Genomic DNA, 20,818 nt, shown 5'->3' on the forward strand with positions numbered 1-20,818 from the left:
GCACAAAAACACAATAGCTAAAAGACCTTAACATATTTCAAAAAAAAAAAAAAAAGAAGAAGAAGAAGAGGTCGGACACATATGGACCACGTTTTTTACTTGCATCACGCACACAATATTTCGTGTTTAAAATAGTTGTGTTATTTTGAACAAAATATGTTGTTCCTCGTCAAAGTAAACCCAGAGTTCTCGAGCTACATATGAGAGATGAAAGTGGTAAAGTCTAGGGACATACAAAGAGTTTACATGTCAGAATTCATCTGGGACCATCATATAGGCATTTTTGAAACAATTGTAGTCGTTGGCAAAACTGTATCTGTTCTTTTGTCCAAAGAGAAATGACAGAAATTTCATTTTTTCACGGGACTTTTTCCCTGTTAAAAATTTTCACCAGCTGACCCGTTCTCCAAATTTACAAACACTAAACACACTTGGGGGATAAGGGTCCAAGACCATATCGATCATATCTACACGTCTACATCTTGATGTGGTGGGTACGAGAAAATGGATGATCACACACAATTTAACCAGCAAACAAGAGAATTTAGCCCCTTTCTGGCCTAGGAATAGCTAATCACGGCCAGTGGCGATGGGTTTCCCATCCAGCAAGTAATAGGCAGAGGCCGGACAGATATTTCAAGGAACCATTGAAAATAAGTAAGACTATAGGAATTCTAGCCAGACTAAGACACTGAAACTCTTTTAATGATTTATCGCTCGCTTATTCTGCCATATTTATCCTACGGGATTTGTGTATGGGGTCGCGCAGTCAAGTCGTACATTGGCAAACTACTTGTCCTCCAAAAACGAGCTCTTCGACTGATTTATTTTACGGCCAATGATGCTCATGCTATTCCTCTTTTCATTCAATCAAAGATTTTACCTGTAAATATGATCTATTTTGACACGATCGTGAATCTCATGCATGATATTTGGGAAAAAACTAGCCCCTTCGCCTATCGATCAGAGCTCTTTTCACTAGGTCAAATGAAATTCATGGGTACAACATAAGGCATGGCGCAAAAGGGAATTATCTTCGGAAGGAAGTTAAGGCGGAAATTTTCAAACGCTCTTTTTCGAGAACTGGAGCAATATTATGGACTCAAATTTCTCCAGACTGGAGAGATTTATCTAAACAAATCTTTAAGAAAAAAAATCGTAGATTTTTATTTAAGACTCTTTCAGATAGGGATGACTATGTTGAAGTCGACACCCTGACTCAGATTCTTAAATTTAGTTCCTGATTAATTTCAACCCATAGTTTAGTTTTATCTCTAGTAAACCATAGCTCCTAGTGTCAAGCAAAATATGTAAATGTACTTGTATTAAACGGTTTCGTAAATCCGTCATGCATAACAATCGTATTTATGTATTAATGGTCTAATATAAATATAGATGTGGCCCGCCTAAATTAGCCCAGGCTACCTGCGGGTTCGCGCTGTTGCTATTGTCAAGCTTTTTTTTAACTCAATGTGTATATATTTCTGTAAAACTGTAAATATGCGAGTCATAATAAAGATAAAACTAATAATAATAATAATAATAATAATAATAATAATAATAAATAACGTTGTTGTTGTTGTGTATACACTTCTATTAACATTTAAAAGAGGCTTAGTGTTCGCAGGATAACTATTATAACGTTATGAAGTTGTTACTCGAGGTTTTCGTTAAGTTAAAATAGCTACAAGAAAAAGTCTAGTGAAAGCAACTTGAAGCAAGTATTTAAAGGGGCGTTGCCTTGTCCCTGGTAACAGTGACAGTGAACTGTAGGGAAGGCTTAGAAGAAATCATTATCCACAAATTAAGGTTGTATTTAGCACGTTCGCAAGATTGACCGGTCATAGCAGCGGAATTATGCGTGATTTTAAGATCTCCATTTTATTTCCAATTGTTTGCCACTTCCACTCATACTCTACTTAGGGTTGCAAGGGATGAGACGAGAAGTGCAGTTGAGGTTATCTCCTTCAAACAGCTTCAAATTAATAGCGACAACATTTAAATATCGTATTGTTGTCGTTTACCGTCCGAAAAGTATATTATGAAAATGACAGGAACGCTGTTATCATGCAATCATATACGTGTCAACCTCATTCGCAGGGTCTTCTCGACTTTCAAAATGGCTGGCGCGAGAATCTGCCGACGAGCCGACACTTTGAAATTGTCGAAGGGAAGGTTGAAGATTGCCCCCTGCATGCAGCTGGCGCGCCTGGAATTTGAATTGACCAGTAGGCAGGAAAACTGCACTGTCCAACTGTCGTTACGAAATCTGACGTCAATGTATGTTAGCAGGAAAGGAAATGAGGGGGCGAGGGGGAGGGGGGACGTTTTCTCACTGGAGACGGTATTGAATATTCACGAAAAGGGATTTATAATGCCAGAAACCATATCAGATTGTAGAAGGTGGAAAACTGAATATGAAGCTTTAATTTGGGGCCAAAAATAGGTCGCTCGCGTCAAGCAAACATTTTGTTCATCGTCCACGTAAACTCAGAGTTCTCGAGCTAATTCATGATAAGAAGAAGCCAGAACAACTTGAGCATTGTCTCTATTTTTATTTGCTGCAGCGAAAAAGACTGTTATTCTGTCGTTTCGGTCGGGATAGCTCGTTTTTCACTGCTGCTCGTACTGTGACCGCAGCCACCGTATGCAAGGCCTGAGATATATAATATCATAAGAATACGAAAGGTGCATATATCACGCATCTAAACACAAAATACTCGAAGCAAGTGACGTGTTATTTTTAGAAATCCCTTAAAACACCATTACAATCGCTCTAACCATTTACTTGACAGGAAATCTTAAAACCGGTCGACTGAGCTGGATCAGTGTTACTTTTTCTTTCCCCATGGAAATCTTGGCTTAGGAATTCTTGGGATGGGTATTCTGGGTTTCGGAATACGAGGAATGGGGATTCTCGGCTTCGGAATTCGTGGAATTGGGATTCTTGGTTTCGGAATTCGTGGAATTGGGATTCTTGGCTTCGGAATTCGTGGAATTGGGATTCTTGGTATCGGAATTCGTGGAATTGGGATTCTTGGTTTCGGAATTCGTGGAATTGGGATTCTCGGCTTCCGGCGGCGGCCCCAAAACGGGTTTGGTCTTGGATCTTCTTGTAACTCATCGTTTCTGAAAAAGAAAACGTAGAAATTTTATCTCAGTTTTTCCGTGAACCACTTAAGCTCCTTTCACAAAGCACGTGAACAAACATGAGAAGATTTACATGATAACTAGTGAGAATTATTGATATCTTCTCCGGAGTATTTGACCCTCAAGATGCTAAAACGTAGAGCAGAATATGTGCAGATTTTGGGCCAATTATATTGCCATGTAGCCACGCTAAGGGAGTGACGATTAATAGCCGCCGCCTACACAGCTACTTCGTATTGAGCAAGCCACAGGTTGCCATGGCTACAAGCGAGAATCGCAGCAAAAATAGGGTACAGAGACACTATATTGTGATAAAATTTAAAAAGGTGCGATGTCTGCTTTAAGACGTTTCTTCTTATCTCTACTTTGAACTATTTGATGTATAAACCCGTCACGTATTCGCTTTAATCAGGATAAACGCGAAGCAATATAAAAAGGGTCTCCCTACAGAGCAATATTAAATGTTTATACTTTTGTTCATTGAAAGGATTCAGTTTTGTTAATCTTCGAAGAGTTGTAAAGTGGACGTTTTGTGCATTTACAGAAAGTTTTTCAACATTGTACAAGCATTCAAAGTAAGGTCATTAGTTATGTTCAAACGAATAGTGAAGGGAATGCGCCGCAGCGGTGACATTAGTTTGGAAGTATGAAACAGCAAAAAGAGTGAGCAAAGGATTGCTGCTGAGAAAAAAAACAAGGCAAGAGCAATAATTGCCAAAATTGCCATTGGTAAAACATAAAAATTAGTTACCCTTCAGAATCTTCTTCGTCATCCACTTCGTCTTCGTCTTCTTCATCCTCGTCTTCGAAGGCGCTCTCATCATTCAGTTCATCTTCCTGGGCGACGTAGTCACTTGTTTCATCCCTGACAGGAAAATCGTTTCCTTGCTCGTACTGAACTGCTGACTCGAATGGACCTTCCGATAAAACAGCTTGCATCAGAAGACCAAGCGAACATCCCACCACGGCGATCAGAACAAACTTGTTCATTGTGGAGTCTAGTCGGTGGCTGTCGTCCGCCAACTGTGAACTGTTGCTTTCAGCGTGGCACCTTTATACTAGAAGGACTCTGGAAAAACTCACGCCCCCAGCTAACGATATTGTTTCCTTCGGTATTTTTTTTTTTTTTTTTTTTAGACCTAAGTGGTCAACTAGTATAAATATCTTTATCTTGCACTAATAATCAATCTTATGGAGTCCTTACGTGATCGATAACATTCCTGGGCCCAATATAATTCGTATCGACGTCCGATTCGTATTGCCACGGAAATAACAAGAGGAAATTATGATTGGTGGAATAAGTAAGTTCCCTATTACGCACGGAGAGAGTTACAATGTAATTACGAGCAAATAATTGGCACAAGTTTGGAAGGTATGCCGAGTTGTACGACAAAAAGACTCATCAAACAATTAAGCTGATTATAATTGCCGTGCTTAGATAAGTTTTCAACGAAATTATCTTTACTTCCGATAAATGACGAAGGATTCCTTTTCTAAACATGACATGGCAAGAAGCTTTATTCCTGTTTGTTCCTCACGTCAAAATAATTAATGTTTCCTATTTTATACACGAAATATTGTGATGCAGCTAACAAAACGGACGCCCATATACACCATCTAAGAATTTGTTTTTTTGTTTTGTTTTGTTTTTTTTCTGGCCCGAGCTGAATAATTACATTTTTCTGCCGATTTTAGGCTGATAATATTCTTGTGAACATTCCTAGATTATAGCATATGACATTCCCGTTTTATTAGCCCTTGTTGGCGTTGATTTTGGAGCCAGATCGCAAACAATAACGCCTGGTATGGCACACAACCTCGTGCAGAAATGATATTACCATCGCACACATGGTTTGTGCTGCTGTTGAAGTGTTGTTGTTGTTGTTTTCTTTTTTGGCTATTTTTTTTTTTTTTTTTAGGTTAGAGAAAAGAAAAACTTTATATACTGTTTACTTAAAAACATGCAATTGTATCGTATGTAAAAATTTTCAACACATAAAAATACATTCTTTTCAAAATTTCAGCCTGTGTGTTTTTCTAAAAAATATGCTTAGAATTTCGGAAATTTCAACCTCGAAATTCTTATAACATATATTCCCATAGAAAAAAAGAGTGTATCCGACCTCTCTCTGTTTTTCTAAAATATGTCAAGGACTTTTAGCTGTTGCGTTCTTGTGCCAAATTAGTATGATGAATATTGGTTTACACTTTAGAGATAACGCATGCTTAACCTTTTTTCCCCGTAATATCCGGATCAACTTAGGTTTAAGGGGCGATTAAGTATTCACTACGATATCACGGTTGAGTTAGGGTCACGAGAGAAATTTGCGAGTTCGGCTTCAACCAAGTCCTGCATTCCCTAAAAACCTCAGATGACATTTTCCTCAGTCTATCTTTTAAGAAAAGATAATTAAACAGTTATGTTGTATCTGAAGTCTTCAGTAAACATCACGTCTACCGACGACCTAATAGTCACGTATACTTTGGGAAACGATTGCTCAAGAAGACAGCTAGTTTGAAGACCGACTTTAGGGGCCGTCATACTCACCTGTTACCCGTTTAAGAATCCAGTCCAATAGAGTACACCGTTTTATTGCCAATCACCTTGTCTTGAATCAGTGCCTATCGACGGCTGTTCCGAAAACGCGGAGTGCAGAGTGCACCTTTTTTTTTCCTTAAAGTGAACTGCTAACTGAAAATCGTGAGTTGAATATATTATTTTGACTGAATGAAATATATGCGATATAACAGTCCACTTCAGGCGGTGTGAATCTTTTAATAATTATTATGTTTCGTAAATGTCTATTTCTAGTTTATCTATGTATCTAATTCTTCTTTCAATTCACTTATGATTTTTTTTTAATTTGTATTTTTTTAATCTTTCAAACTGGTTTGATTTTATTGGTCCCGGCTTTGATAACTGATTTGCAAAATCTACTTCTTGATAAGGGGTGGCGAATGGTCCTTCAAAAACTCTGGGTCTCGTAAAATTTTAGTCGAATTTCACGGATCTCCTAGTCTCGTTTTTTAGCGGTTATGTGCGTCTCGCAGTCTCGATTTTTCTACGAAGCTGTCTCGGAGTCTCAATTTTTCGCAAGGCTAAGGGTTTCTACGTCCCAATTCGTTCCTTTAACTATTTTTATAAATTACGTATTGTCTTTACGTGATATGGAATTTCAATGAAGCAACTTACAAATTTTCTGAGATTTTTCTTTTTTGCCCCATTCAAAATTATTTGCAAAGAGAATCCAGTGGAGCATAAAGGAGTTAGTCACGATTTGGTCCACAGGTCATGCAACTCGATCACAATCAGTGTTGACCACACAAGACATGAAACTGAAGTTCAAGTGCAACTCACTAAGTGGTTTTTATTCGTGTCTTTTTCCCCTAATTGATTGAAACAGTTTTCTCTTTCATTCCATTTTAAGTGTAGCGAAAAACAAAGGAGTCATTAGCTCTGTAATTTGGCATCATTAGGGCTCTTCTGTTGATATTTGTTGAAGTCTTTTGTTCCTTCGACAATGAAATTGTATTTTTAACACAATTAAGTTGGAGTTTTTTTGTTTAACTTTTTTTTTTTCTTTTGTCTTCTTCAAATCAGGACACAATAAAGGTAAATTGGTTTTAAAAGATAGGAAATATGAACGTATTCAAAAATCATACTTGAAATGCAATACTCATTTGAAATACTACAAATCAACACTTCTTGGTGAATCATCACTTATTGAAAGTCGTGTTTTCTATGTAAGCTACACCTTGCCGCTATTCATTTCTTTGTTTTTCTTGTCCTGGTGAGCATTTGTTCTTGCAGTCTGCATTTGTCGTCGATGCATTAAATTTCTTCTTTGGAGGAACAAGAATTTCAAAAGCTTGTAGGGTCACAGAGTTCCAGGTCTTTCAGAAAACACACGGAAAATATCACACTTGAGCGACGTCGAGTTAGCAGAGTCATTAGCTTTTTATTTCAATGATCACGTCATGGTTCAGGATCTTATTTTACACCGAATGAGTGCAATAAAGCATGGATTTACATCAAATTAGCTTTTTCTTCGGCGCTGTTGTAGGACATTTTGACAAGATAGGCGACACTCGCATTCTCTTGAGATATCAAAATCAAAATAAAACACACTCGCGGCTGGACATTTTTATATGTCTTTGGGCGTTAATCCTCTTTGTGTAGATAAGTCGACGGATTTTTAAGATTAAAGGATTTTCTCATCTTTTGCGGTTCTGCCGTTTGAGTTAACGAAATTGGAAATTGACGTGCCATTAACAAGACTAGATCTTCGAAGCCACAATGTTATCGTCCACGGTTCCATCGACTTGTGATTGTCTCTTTCGGCAAGAACACTTAACGCCCGCTTCTTTCTCTGTGTGTACATTTCGATTTGATCTTCCAAGTCTATGATTCGATTCTCGAGATAAGCTTCCAAGTTTTCGCGTTCTTGAGCTCGTGCAAGCGTTCGCTTTACCTTGTCCTCCAAGAGTTCGATTTGCCGTTCACGAGCGTTTCGAGATCGTTGCCGCTGTTCCAAGACGTACACTCGTTCCTGCATATCTAATAATTGTTCATGTAGCTCCCTTGTGCTTGTCTCTGAACGTGTGCACCGTTCTCGAGCCCTTACCGTTTTTCCGAGCAAAGCGTGTTCTCTGTCAACGCTCGCTTTATATTTCCTCTCAGCGATTTTCGCTTGCTTTGTGAATGTCGCAATCTTCGTATCGATTTCGCGAGTGTGTTGGCCACCATGTTTCTCTTTGGGCCCGGTGTTATTTGTCTCTTCGCGAAATCGAATCAGCGCTTTCCATTTGCTTTGTAGGCTGGCGATAAGCGTTTCGATTCTGTCCCGTTGCGAGTCTCGCTTGCAGATTTGATCTTCCAATTTCGCTTTCAAGCCCATAGTTCTATTGAAACTTCCTTCCACATGATGCAGGCTTTCTTTGGCCTTCTCTGCTCTTTTATCCGCTGCCTGTATCTTGCTTTTTAAAGTAGCCAATTTCTTACGAATGGCGGTAGTGCCTTGAATGTAAAACGCCATGTTGTTAGTAATAGTATTGCTTCCCGGCAGGTCGCTTGTTTTTGTTCGAGATATCTACACATATATTTTTAAAAAATCCCTTTGGCAAGATTGCCACTGTAAAGGGTTTCCCGTTGAGGATAGACAACCCTCGTGGAACTCCGAAACGTTGACTTTGAATGGTGCTGTACAATATGTACAGAAGGATTTGTCGACTTAATTGCATGAGCTGAGCTTGATGTGTATAAAGACCCCTAGATGGCATATGTCATATTAACAAGCGTCACATGACCATGAAGTAAGGGTCATTTTCGTGTGAGATTAGAAGGCCTGCTATATTTCAGTGGCGAATATTTAATACTTATTCATCTTATACAGGAAAAAAAAAATGCACTGAGAGAAGGATTTTCTCTTTATCCTTGCGGTGTGGAAACATAGAAACCAGCATGTCTGAAGGATCGTCATCCGTGGCGGTCGCCTGGTCTTGTTTGTGTACATATAGCATTTCAGCATCAACATGAGTGTATTTGGAGAATAAATTCAGTCAGATCATTGGGTGTTTAGGTGTTATCTCGGTCGATAACGTCTAAGAATGATCAAAATGTAAACATGAGGAATGAGTTATCTACCTAGTCGAAGCGAGGAGCTTTTTGAGACGCGGGTTTTCCCTCGGGATCACAAAATTACAAGTTCTTTGTTGCTTGATGAGCCGGTGGTATGCAAATGTCGGGACATTAAATTCCAGAAAGACAAAAATGTCCGTTGAAATCAAATGAATAAATAAATAAACAAACTCTAGACAAATGCAATGAAAGCTGTATAGGGAAGCTGTAGCATGTTCTCCACCGGTGTCTCCTAATCCCGCCCTCGTCGATATTAAAAGTGTAAACTGAACAACTAAGTGTTGTCATTTTATATTTCTTCAATCGTCACCAAGGCTCCTGCTGTTTTTTGATATTTCAGTAGATCCGGGAAACACTGTTTGTTGTTCGTTAAGTGTGTTGTGATACCGAATACTCGACTCAACGCACCACTCCCCTGAATTCATATCACGGCAACAGTCTGGCATTCTGCCACGAAAAAAAAGTTTCACTGTTTTCAGTGCTTATGAAAGCTGTCAAACTGTGCAATAAATTTTTAGCTGCTGTTGAATTCCCTGATTTATTTCCACTATCGGTCAGTCCAAAAATGGGCTGAAAACTTGGTCAATCGTCCGTTTTTGGCTCATTATTCACTGTCTCGATGAAAACAATCTGAGCAGATTTTTTTCTGCTTGTTATGTCACACTGGTGTTTGAGGTTCGGAGCGGGGGATACCTTTATTATTTAGCCATATAGTGATGTGCAGGTACTAAAGGGTATGGTTTTTTAGCCGCATTAGTCTAAAGGAGAATAAATTTAAAAATTGCTGGTATAAAATAGTATTTATTTTGCACTTTGGCCGGGAATTATTACGTTTCTCCGTTATTAATTTGACGCCGTTCTCCTGAGTACCTGAGGCCTTGTTTAGAGACGTGTACTAATATGATTTTAAAGGTCTGTAATAGCGCACAGAAAATCAAACATTTGGTCTAACTCTGTATAAACACTCCCTCGCCAAATGTTTCGGAAAGTACCTCTCCTCCCGCCCTACACCCTCACACACAAATCCCTTTTGGGGTTTAAGGTCATCACGTTTGGGGGCAGTTCCAAATCTTCGAGCACGTAAAAGTGTTATTTTTGGCCATCATTGGCTTGCCATGTTGTGTCTGTCATTGCTTATTAGCTAAACGTCCAGTTCATTCGGCCCCCGAGAACTTGCTTTCTTATTGTGGAAACTGTAGATACTTTTCTCGCCAGAAAGATTATTTTTGAACTACGTATTAGGATATGATTTGCCAACGTGGTTGTTTTGATTCACAAGTGAAATGAGAATTAAGGAAAATATGATCTCAGGTGAAAGCTTTGATTTGAAGTCTCACCTCCCAAGTCAAGGCTCACGGCTGAAACTCCAGAAGTGTAGGAGCTCTTGAAAACTGCTGTTGTTTTATTATTGTAACAGCTGTTATCAGGTCTCAGAGCCATGTGCATTGTTTCTGTTGCCCACTGAAAAGGTTCAGCACGTGCTTTTCCCCTCGATTACATTGTAACACCGATCACTTATAGTTTGGGTGACAGAGGCCTTTCGTGCGCGGTTTCAGTTTTCGTTCGAATCTTCCTTTCTGTTTGTCAGCTTTGAGTTTATAATTCTGCTAAATTCATCAGTTACACCCCATTCATTCCCCTCTATAATGCTATTGTCAGGGACGGATATTTGTCATTGTGATCGTATTCACTTTGCAATGAGAAGATATTCTGGCAAATTGTTTTGTTACCGGCTGTTATTTTGTTTTGTGCCTGTTTTTTGTTTTGTTTTTTTTTGTACTTCAAAGACGTTTTCTAAACTTAAAATCCACAGTTTCGCCACAGTTCGTCTGGATATGACCGGTGGTCTATCAGCGCTTTTGAAAAAATCGTCTGTTCTAGTGACCTTTTCTTTTGTCCATTTTCAGGACAATACATTGGTGTCCGCCTTGTACAAGCAAACTGAATATTCGGCAAGTTTCCGTGCAGTGAGCTTGAGGGGCAAAAGAAAGTACTCGCTGTTTTTTTTTTTTTTTTTTTTACTCGGTTTTAATTAGTTCTTTTTTGTGAATGTGTCTGTGTTTTACCCGTGTCATCTCATTTAAACCTACATTGGGAGGGACGGGACTTCCTTCCCCTTTAATTTCTTTTCCCTTTAGTTTCAATTTTTATCTTGACAAGGTTTCTTGAAAGAAGCCTTTGTTTTCCACTTGCAAGCTAACAAAGCCGATTTTAGTGCCCGGAAGTGAATTATCTTCGTCTTGTAGAGTGAAAACGGCCTCTTGTATACTTATACACAGAACCTACGTTATACTTAAGTCCTCTCGCCGAGGATTATAATCTTTTCAGGGAAATATAACTGGGGAGAGAGAAAAGTTTAAAAAGTTAGAGTTTACAAGCACACTCAAAATCTGAGTCCCTATCTTTTGCTCGGTTTGTTAGTTGCAAGTCTTTAACTTTGCGTGTTTTATGCTCTTTTTTTACACGAGGCTGGTCCAGGGTACCGGTCAACAACTCAAATCAGATGGGCTTTTTGCTCACACGAGACTCTCTGTCTGTACCCCCTATGATGCTGATCCGATCCTTTTGGAAAAATGGATTTTCTAACAAGCTACAAAAGCTACGAAACCCTGCTGCACTAGTAATGACTTCATCGGGCTATGACGCTGATGTCGATTCCTTGTTTCACAAACTGAGCTGAAAAGACTTGCAATCTCAACGTCAAATTCAGAAAGCCCTAATGGTTTTCAAGTCTTTAAACGGTCTGGTTTCCGAATATCTCACTTCTAAATTTGTAACTCGAAATGAATCAAATTATGCTCTGAGCGACTCGGTTAACAAACTCGTTTTTCCATTTCCGAGAACTAACTACATGAAAAATAGTTTTAGTTACAGCGGCGCAACCCTTTGAAACAGTTTACCCTGTAACATTAGAGAGTTTGGTTCATTAAATCAATTTAATCGCTTTCTCTGTCATAATTTTTAAACACACGGCGTTCATGGAAATCAGGTTTATAAGTAGAATACTGTTGTAAGTTAATATAATGTTAGGATTAGATTTTTAGGTTTAGGATCTTAGACATTTTATTGGAATTAATTGTACCCGATGAATTTTTTACAGTGTATCAATAATGATTAAAGATTAAAGATGGAGGCTCGGTTTAGGAATTGTTCAGGTCCAAAGCTGGATCGGTCCCTTACAAGAACTAAGCCTGATTCGTAACTTAGCATAAGCGCGGTACAGCATTGATCCAGTTAATCACCGCTTCGTTTTTGTATAACAGTCTCCAAGACAATTAGAAAAATAGCCTCAACTTCCTCACAACTAGATCATCCACTCTATAGTAACCGACGTTCAGTAAATTGGGAACCGCGGAGAGAAAAGCATAGAGCGCTGCAACAACAACAACAACAACAACAGAAAACAACAACAAACAGCAACTACTACAAGAACTTATATTTCACCCCAGAGTTATAAAAATTACAATTTCATAGAGTAGAAACGGAAAACAAAAGGGGTGCTATTCTACATGTTTAGGTCAGGGACACAAAACAAAGAAATACAGACATGCACAGAAAAAAGGGAAGTAAACAAAGTTAAGCTAATTACCAGTAGACTGAAATTCGCTGCTACCCAACTAACTGAATGTCTGGAACAGGCTATCCCGTCTCTTCTTAGGAGGAAAAGCCTGAGGGTGGAAAGTCTAAGACAGCATGTGGTTATGGTCTTAACCAGATTTATGTTTCTTTGAAATAATTTCATCCCAATCTGGATAATACAGTTCCTTCATTCGCTTGGCGTGTTCGTCAAGATTCTTTGCCTTAGACTTGGTGAGTAATGCAAAAGGACTTTCGGGACAATCCCAGGCGATCGCAGCGATAAAAGCAAACAGTGCTGCATCTGCTAGACAAGGCTTCTCTCCAAACAGGAATTTCTTGTGGCCCAAAATTTCTGAAACCGCAAGCAAATCTCTCTCTCCTATTCCATACACATCAGCCTCCGAGTGTCGACCAACGCCATGCGCCCACAGATCCTTTTTGCATTTTCTTTGCCACATGTAAAATACCAGATGTTTTACTGGAAAGACAAGATGGCCGAACCACCTCTCTCGGAGGACTGGTGCATAGTCAGAACACCAACGGAAGTATACCATGGTCCTGTCGACGGGCGTAACAATCAAAAAGAATATGGGATGAGTTAATCGTCCTCAAATTCTAAACTGGGGACTACTTATCCTGCAAGTTGTCTTTTCCAGATGTTTTGGAACTTGAACAAATATTTACTTTTCATTTAAAGATGACTATTTTATAATACATAGAAAAAGGCGAAATGTTCAAACGTTCACGATTTACGATTTATTCCCGGAAAATTGCCAGATGGACCTGACACTTCCTGGAGGTAAATCGTCTTTTCCTAACCTTCAGAAATTAAGGAAGATTTTTCCGATGTCTTCCAAAAATGAAAACGAGAAGTTTGCTGAAGTTGGTAGTAGAATTGTATCATTCTAAGGCGGCCCTCCTGAGGCGGCCATAAAAGTTAACATACTTTCTCGATTAAAAGCTGGGGCCCGAATAAATGTCGGTGTCCCAGTTAGATTCCTAAATAGTTAAGACCCTCGAGGAATTTATAATCAAGACATAATAAACTTTAGGTATAAGTATAAGATATTTTGCTCTCAAAAATACCGAATGAAAACTCGAATAACCTCCCGGCTCGAATAAACTGCAAAAGTCAAATAAATCCCTGGCCCTGATCCCGAGTTTGAAATAAACGCCGGGGGCGTTTAATCGAGAAAATGCGGTACAATCAATTTGAACGACCGTAATGACCGAAATAAGTTGTTGAGAGCTTAACAGTATCTAAAAGTTCGTTGTTGGAAGAGATCATTTGCAAAATTTGATATGATTTCTATCTATGAACCCAGTCCATGGATCACCCTTGTTGACCTAGTCTCTGGACCACAGTTCAACGACCATCCCGCTGGATCCATTCCATAGACTGCCTATGTAAATCCAGTTCACGGACACACTCTGTGGACCCAGTCCCTGGACCACAGTGATGACAGTTCAAGGACCATCCCACTGGATCCATTTCATAGACTGCCTATGTGAACCTAGTTCAGGGACCAACACTGCAGACCCAGTCCATGGGCCACCCCTGTTGACCCAGTCCATCGACCACCCCCGTGGATCAATTCCATCGACGACCCGTGAGGACCTATAGTCGATAAACCACTTTGTCCGACCCATAGAACACCTAAAGTTTATCTATGATTTCCGAAGGGAAATATTACCTGTCAGTGTGAAGGGTGGACCGTGGACTGTGGCAAGGGTATAAGTACATGTAAGCAATAATTGTAGATGATCAAATGATTTTGAGTGCAATTTGGAATAAATAAGCACAAGCAAATTTTCAAAGACGTCGAAGTCTTTGAAAAAGTTAAAAGTGTATTTTTTTATCCCAAATTGCGCGCGAAAAATCACTTGATTGCTTGTTAGCAATACACAATGTACATGCAATTTAATTCCAACTCTCTGCACTCAATTTCAACATTTTGTACTGTTGGTGATAATTGACGTGCTCTCGGCCAATTAGTCTGCGGTCGGTATATTATTTTAAGCGAAATAAGTCTTTGTCCTTAATGAACTTAATCGTTCCTATTCTATGTGGTGGCTGGTGGCTATCTTACTTGTTCAGTTCATGTACTTTGGATAAGTTACGTCATGTTTCAAAGAAAAGATGCAGGTCTTCTGCTTGTACCAGGGCGTCAGGGAAAAAATGAGCAACAAAAAGCAAGGGGTTGTGACTCAAAACGAAGACTGATCAAACCGAGATTTCAACTCAATAATAAACCTCAACATAAACCATGTTCCACCTCATCACTCTACTCGAGGCCGCGAAAGTGAAGAGGTTGGCGACCCACCCTCCCACCCAATGAGCAGGTCGGGCTTGATCTAGCTGTCCACCCCCAAATCGTTTATTCACTCCTCAGTATCGGCTCCTCGTAACTCTCCTCTTCACAATCTTTACTAAATCCATAAATATCCGTATCCGTATAATACTAAAACGAAAAATAATACTGTAACACAACACTGTAATAGCTTGCGTCCCTCCAATTAACAGCCACTATCGTGTAGCTTGGCCGGAAGCCCCATTTAGCTCTTAAGAGTCTCGGCTTGATTCCCTTAGCCGGATTTCAAAATTCCACTCAGAGTTTTCCTAATTCCAGAAAATTTATCATTGGATGAGACAATCTTTCTTTTAAGTCCCACCATACGTGCAATGAAGAGCTTCGAATAGGGATTTCACCTACACAGTAGTTAAATGATAACGACAAAAACTAGGAAGTCTAATTGTACCGGGGCTCCAGACCAAGAGGGAGCGACTTCAAAGCGTCTGATTGCGGAACGTCTAGTGGCTACCGAGATATGCGGTATACCAACAGGAGTTACTCACCCTGATCGCTACTCTAGTTCTAACTGAAGAAAATCACAACACCAGACACAGGTACAAATTCGCCATACCGGCGAGCCTCTCAAGAATATATCAGTACAAAAAAAAATCACCACGCAGAAAAGCCCGTTAGGTATTATCAGAACAAAGAATTCGCCAAGCAGGCAGGCCACCCAGTAATTATCAATTCAAAGTTACTACGCTGGCACGCCTCTGATACAAAATTAGCCACGCAGACAAACCACACAGGCGTTATCAGTTTAAAAGCCACGCCGGCGAGCTACACAAATATTATCAGTTCAAAGGCACTTAAGGTGGTATGGTACACTCAAATGGACCAAAGAGTTTGTTTAAATATGGTGAAGAAAGATCAATTGTGTGCTATTGCACTCAAGAAGAGAAATGAAATTTCTAGAGCTTTACTCAAAATGGTTGCTATGGAAACCAGCCACAGCCTTTTGAAGTAGTGTTTTATAGTATTGACGTCAACACTTCCTGCTCTTTTACAAAACAAGATTTGACTGTCAAGCATATCGTGTAAGTTTCTGTTTTGTTCTGTGCAATGAACCTAAGTTTTGACGGTTAACTCTTATTTTCAGGGCTTTTTTACAGGCTTTATTTGGAAATAACCTTATTTTTACCACACCCAGTGGACAAATCATCTCATGTCACGTGACAGACGTTAAAATGTTACGATTTTTTTGGTTTAAAACATCACGACACTATTGGTCTTTGATGAGCCCAAGTTTCGGGAATTCTCCCTTTAAGTAGAAATGTTGGCGCGAAGTCAGTCGGTACAAAAGTAAACTTTTGAGAAAAATGCACTTTAAGTTTCTTACGCGAAGTATTAAGCATTTAACAAGCCACAAATAGCAGGGGGGTGCAGACTGGATCTCGGGGGAGGGGGTGGAATGGTTGTTCTATTTTGAAAAAGTTACCGCAGTTGTGGGAAATATTCCTTTTCATAAGGGAAATGAATGAGCCTGTGATGGCAAAGCTTTTTACAACTAATCATACCAATCGAATTGTTCATGTCTTTGAAGTTTTTTCTAAATAGTTTCGTTCATATTTGTTAAAACTAAACTATATTTTTGGTCACGTTCCTATAGCAAACAGTGGTTGCCATGGCCGTTACTACGTGAAAAAACTTATACCACTGTGTACTTTCCTTAAATTTCACACTCATCTCGAAGAAAATTCGGCAAGATCGTTTCAGAGTTTTTTTGACAAGTCCTCAAGGGTGTTAAGTCTGGTATTTCCAAGAAATTGAGTTTTTCATGAACATCGCCATATATAAGGGTACCATATCCCCTTAACGCCGGCAAAACCTCGCAGGCAATAACAAGAAAACATGCCACACAGGCAAGCTACACAGGATCTATCAGTTCAAAAGCCTACAACTATAACAGGGCAACCACGATGTAGTGAGCCACAACACAGTGAACCACAACACTGTGAACTACAACACAGTGAAGTACAACAGGGCCCGGGGGTACTCCTAGAATTTTTTCTTTTTTTGGGGGGGGGGGGGAGAGGGAGGTGTGGCCCGTTTCCCAAAACCCTTACCCTTATGACCAAATCTGCAATTTTCCCTACCCTATTTATAAACCTGACCAAAAATTCGATACCCTGTTTAGGGACTGTGCATTATGGGGGGGGCATAAAAGAGAATGACAACAAGAGAGAGGGGGAAATTTAATATGTGTGGGAATGCCTTGTTTGAAAGAAGACCATGTTCGTACTTCCTTGAGTACCTTAAGTTTTCCTGCACTCCAACGTGCGACGGATGCCTTAATGAAGGTTGGACAAGAGGCGTCAGTACCGTAGTACCTGTCTTTATTTCCTCTCAAAACAAACGTCGAAAACTCACAGTTCACAATGGGCTCAAGCTCAAAAGGTACATATCGACCGCACGGCCTCGGTAGAGGAACAAAGTCACAACAACTTGAATAAAACTCTTCGCTTCCATCAAAGGCATACGTGCATGTGAATGTATACATAAGAGTGAGGTTTTCTGAAAATTACAAAAAGGTATTAAGTTCCAAATGCTTCTTTGAATAGCAAAGGCGAAATGTTAACTTACCGAACTGTTTGTTTCGAGCTAAACGAACGGCACAATAACAACTTTTGACAAAAAAACTCGCTTAGGGCGCCCGGACGCACTGGGCAAATTTTTGTTTATTTTGCGAAAAAAATCTGTCATCAATTCCCTGAGACAAGTGCGTCCGGTGATTTTTAGATCTACCAAATTTTGTCAAGGCTTACCAAACTTCAAAGACGCCGTCGTCCTGCCTCGGAGCAGGACAAATTTTTGTCAGGCTTGAAATCTGACAGATTTGTCAATTTCAATTTACACGCCATGATTTGAAGGAAAATGTCAATCAAGAAAATTTGATCTCTATTTTTAGTCGGAGTATTTCAGTCCGAAGCCCGCCAAAATTAAATTTATATTTGCGCGGCAATCAAACGATAAACATGGGAGATTCGTACCTCGGTATGCTCCATGACGATCCGTTCGCACAGTACAACTATTACGGTTCCCAAGTCTACGTTAACGTTCCAGCTGCATCTCCAGGACCAAACTCTGCTCGATTTGTACATCCGTATGTCCACCCGAGTCAGCCGAGTACAAGTACAAGTGCAAGTGCAAGTTTCACGACTACATGTAATCAAATTGAGAGCAGCCAAGCTGAGGATTCAAGAGCAGACGAGAGCAGAAAAAGGGGCAAAGGTTCAAAGAAACAAGCGGCAAAGTACAACTCGTTTGAGCCAGAGGAAGAGCGGTGATTGTGATTGACACTTGTGGGTAACAAATGTTTTGCTGTGATTCAGTGCGCCCACGCTTGACAAATCAAAAATTTGGCAGAGACAAATTTTGTCGAGATTTTTGGAAGGGCCAAACAAATTTTGTCAGTCCAGTGCGTCCGGACCCTTACTTGAACACATGGCGACTAAAGTCCAATGGTCACATCACATGACCGACAAAAAATATCCCAAGGGGAGTCGGGAGTGACAAGAGGTTTTCCTGTCCAACGTTCACCAGTTCCAACCCTAGATGCCACTTCGCCTGGAAAGTATTTACCATTCACTACGGCAACGTCCACTGGAGACCAGATCGACAAGTTTCTCCCAATTGTCCAGATAAAGGGATTGTTCAACGAGGGAAAATTGCCCTCTTCATTTGAAGTGATCATGTACCGGAGGAAGAACTCCAACAAGTAAACTTGGTATGAGGGAATCAATGGGAGGAGACTTTTTCAAGGGGGAGGGGGGGGGGGAGGTTTAGCCTTAATATTATCATTATGTGAGCGGGGGGGGGGGGTTGAAATTAATTTTTGCTAAATGGGAAGGGGGGTGTGACTTACTTTTGGGGCATACTTCACCCATTTCCCAGCCCGCCCGCCCTCCAGGTAATTATTGCACAGTCTCTTATGACAGTTGCGGCTGACACAGTTGCCCTAAACATAGGTTTTGAAGGGCTTTTGCTTATGGTCTTATCGATAATGATGAAAAAGTGCCTGTTCTTTTAAACAACATACCCAATTCAAGACTACAGTGCAAAAACCATACCCTATTTATTACCAAAACGGCTGAAAACCATACCCTTTGGGGCCGCACATACCTAACTACGATACAGTGAACCACAACACAGTGAACCACAACTTACAATGAAAAAGGAAACAATGTTATTGTTTAGAACTCCGGCAGAAATGTCCTAATAATAAGGACGTACGGATGTTTATATTGCTTATTATGTTAAATTTGTACTTGCTGCCATATGAGATTGTTATTTCAAGCGTGTTCGACCAGGGAAATAGGCCAGAGGTCACACCAGACGTTTTCTCAGCAGATTACGTGCTCTAAAGTGGTACTATGACGAAAATCGCATCTTTCTTATCAAAACGAGTTTTAAACGTAAACAAGTAATATGTATGAGAAGAAAAATGCTGTTTACTATTTTCAAATATCTCGTTTCGTTCCAGAGATATTCCAGTTCTTAAAATATGCAAATTAGTCAAGTGATGACGTCATACACTCAACCGAATTTGATCAAATATGATGAAGAAAGATATCTCAGCCAATTTGTATCAGAAATGTTTGATTCTTTGCAGCAATAAAATTCTGCTAAATGTGTTCCACAATACGGGCTTAACAGCTTTGTTACCATGGCAACGTACTGGGTTCCTGACCTCCCCAACATTACAATCAAACCAAGTGAAGCGTACGCCTCAAGGCTACATTAATGAATTGGTTATTTGAATATTGAACCCGCTAGTCGTTTCAAGAATGCAATAATGAATTGATTATTGGAAAACTGAACCCACTAGTCGTTCCAAGAATACGGCTAATGGGTTTAATGTTAAAAAAAGGCAATTTAATATTGATTTTGGAACTCACAAGCGATCTACAGCGATATTGATAAATCAATTAACAATGCAAATTGATTTTGCATAGTTCTTTACCCATGAAGTACTGTGCACATGTGCATAACACATTCAGTTTTTTTAGAACTCATTACTCAGCATCAGTAGTAAAAATCAAAACAGCTCGAGTGTTCCACCTTAATAAGCTTGATGATTATTCGTAAATTATGATTGCTGTAAAAATTTGTGCTCTGTCACGCGCGAGTTGGCTTAAAAGCTGGTTCATTCTGTGTTTTACAAACCAAGCTAAAATTTTCCCATGGACCAGGTCCACGAAGTGGATCATGTATTTGGGTTCATGTTTTGACCCCCTATCTCTTGTGTTGTGTGACAGTCATGCACTAAAATCTTTACAACAACTATCACAAAACCCACAGCATAATAACCAGGAAAACGACCAATGTAAAAACTTAACACCTACCAATAAGTGTTTTCCTCTAACATGGTTCGTACACTGTGAGCTATGGCTTTCTCTTTGGCGCTCAAATGAGAATCAATATCCACTTGGAATTCTTTGTTTAGAAACTGAATGCAGAAATTTGAATCAGCAACTTCTTGTCCATTGAGCTCGATCCATGGCATTTTCCCTTTTTTGGAAAACATTAAACCATATTCATTTTCGTACGGGATCTTTGTCATACGAAGGAAAGTTTCCAACTTTAAGCACGGAGGACTTGCACTCACCACCACATCGTATGGCGCAAACTGATGTAGGACAACTGTTCCTAAATTGGTGGGCTTCTCGCACTTTTGTCCCTTTGGAAGTCGCTTCAAGAGAAGATAAATGACAACAAATGCAAGTGCAGCGATGCCAACATATGGAACAGACGCTGAAATCTCCATGGTTGTTACTTTTTCGGAGGGCCGAAGTGCGCGTGAAGAGTCCCACGTCCTTGTCACGCAGCCACAGAATCATTACAGTAATTTGCATCTGCCGAGTGTCGATATCGATGTCACTAATCAAGCATGACTTAGAGTATTAAGAAATGACTTTGATGTAAGACCGTACACCGGAATCAAGAGAGCGGCGGAAATCGAGTCTAACTAGCATGAGTGCACGAGACTAGGGTCGGGTTCTATTGGGATTAACCGTTTTAATCGCAACCGCTTTGGGATGATACGGTTGACGTTTCTCAATGGAACACTTTTCCAACCCTTTTCGGTTGAAACGAG

General features: G+C 39.8%; 3 protein-coding genes across 4 annotated transcripts; all 3 read right to left on the reverse strand.

Moving 5' to 3' along the window:
* Positions 1 to 2,535: 2,535 nt before the first annotated feature.
* LOC110053188 (uncharacterized) lies at positions 2,536 to 4,140 on the reverse strand. Its single transcript, XM_020759391.2, has 2 exons — positions 3,902 to 4,140; positions 2,536 to 3,129 (listed from the first exon to the last, which is right to left on the reverse strand). The coding sequence occupies exons 1-2, from the start codon at positions 4,138 to 4,140 to the stop codon at positions 2,832 to 2,834; spliced, it is 537 nt and encodes a 178-aa protein (XP_020615050.2). The 3' UTR covers positions 2,536 to 2,831.
* A 2,352-nt stretch (positions 4,141 to 6,492) lies between these two features.
* Positions 6,493 to 8,540, reverse strand: LOC110053189 (uncharacterized). Its single transcript, XM_020759392.2, has one exon. It carries the CDS (start codon positions 8,184 to 8,186, stop codon positions 7,353 to 7,355), a length of 834 nt encoding a protein of 277 aa, XP_020615051.2. The 5' UTR covers positions 8,187 to 8,540; the 3' UTR covers positions 6,493 to 7,352.
* Positions 8,541 to 12,209: 3,669 nt separating this feature from the next.
* Positions 12,210 to 20,578, reverse strand: LOC110053187 (failed axon connections homolog). Of its 2 annotated transcripts, XM_089271147.1 has the most exons (3): positions 20,330 to 20,574; positions 20,067 to 20,232; positions 12,210 to 12,925 (listed from the first exon to the last, which is right to left on the reverse strand). In XM_089271147.1, the coding sequence occupies exons 1-3, from the start codon at positions 20,559 to 20,561 to the stop codon at positions 12,496 to 12,498; spliced, it is 828 nt and encodes a 275-aa protein (XP_089127273.1). In that variant the 5' UTR covers positions 20,562 to 20,574; the 3' UTR covers positions 12,210 to 12,495. The 2 variants fall into 2 exon arrangements, with proteins under 2 accessions (XP_089127273.1, XP_089127272.1); XM_089271146.1 differs by having other exon boundaries at positions 20,067 to 20,578.
* Between the last annotated feature and the right edge of the window lie 240 nt (positions 20,579 to 20,818).

Source organism: Orbicella faveolata, unplaced genomic scaffold (genome assembly GCF_042242905.1).
Source record: "Orbicella faveolata isolate gen_17 unplaced genomic scaffold, um_ofav_v1 contig_34, whole genome shotgun sequence".
Lineage (NCBI taxonomy): Eukaryota > Metazoa > Cnidaria > Anthozoa > Scleractinia > Merulinidae > Orbicella > Orbicella faveolata.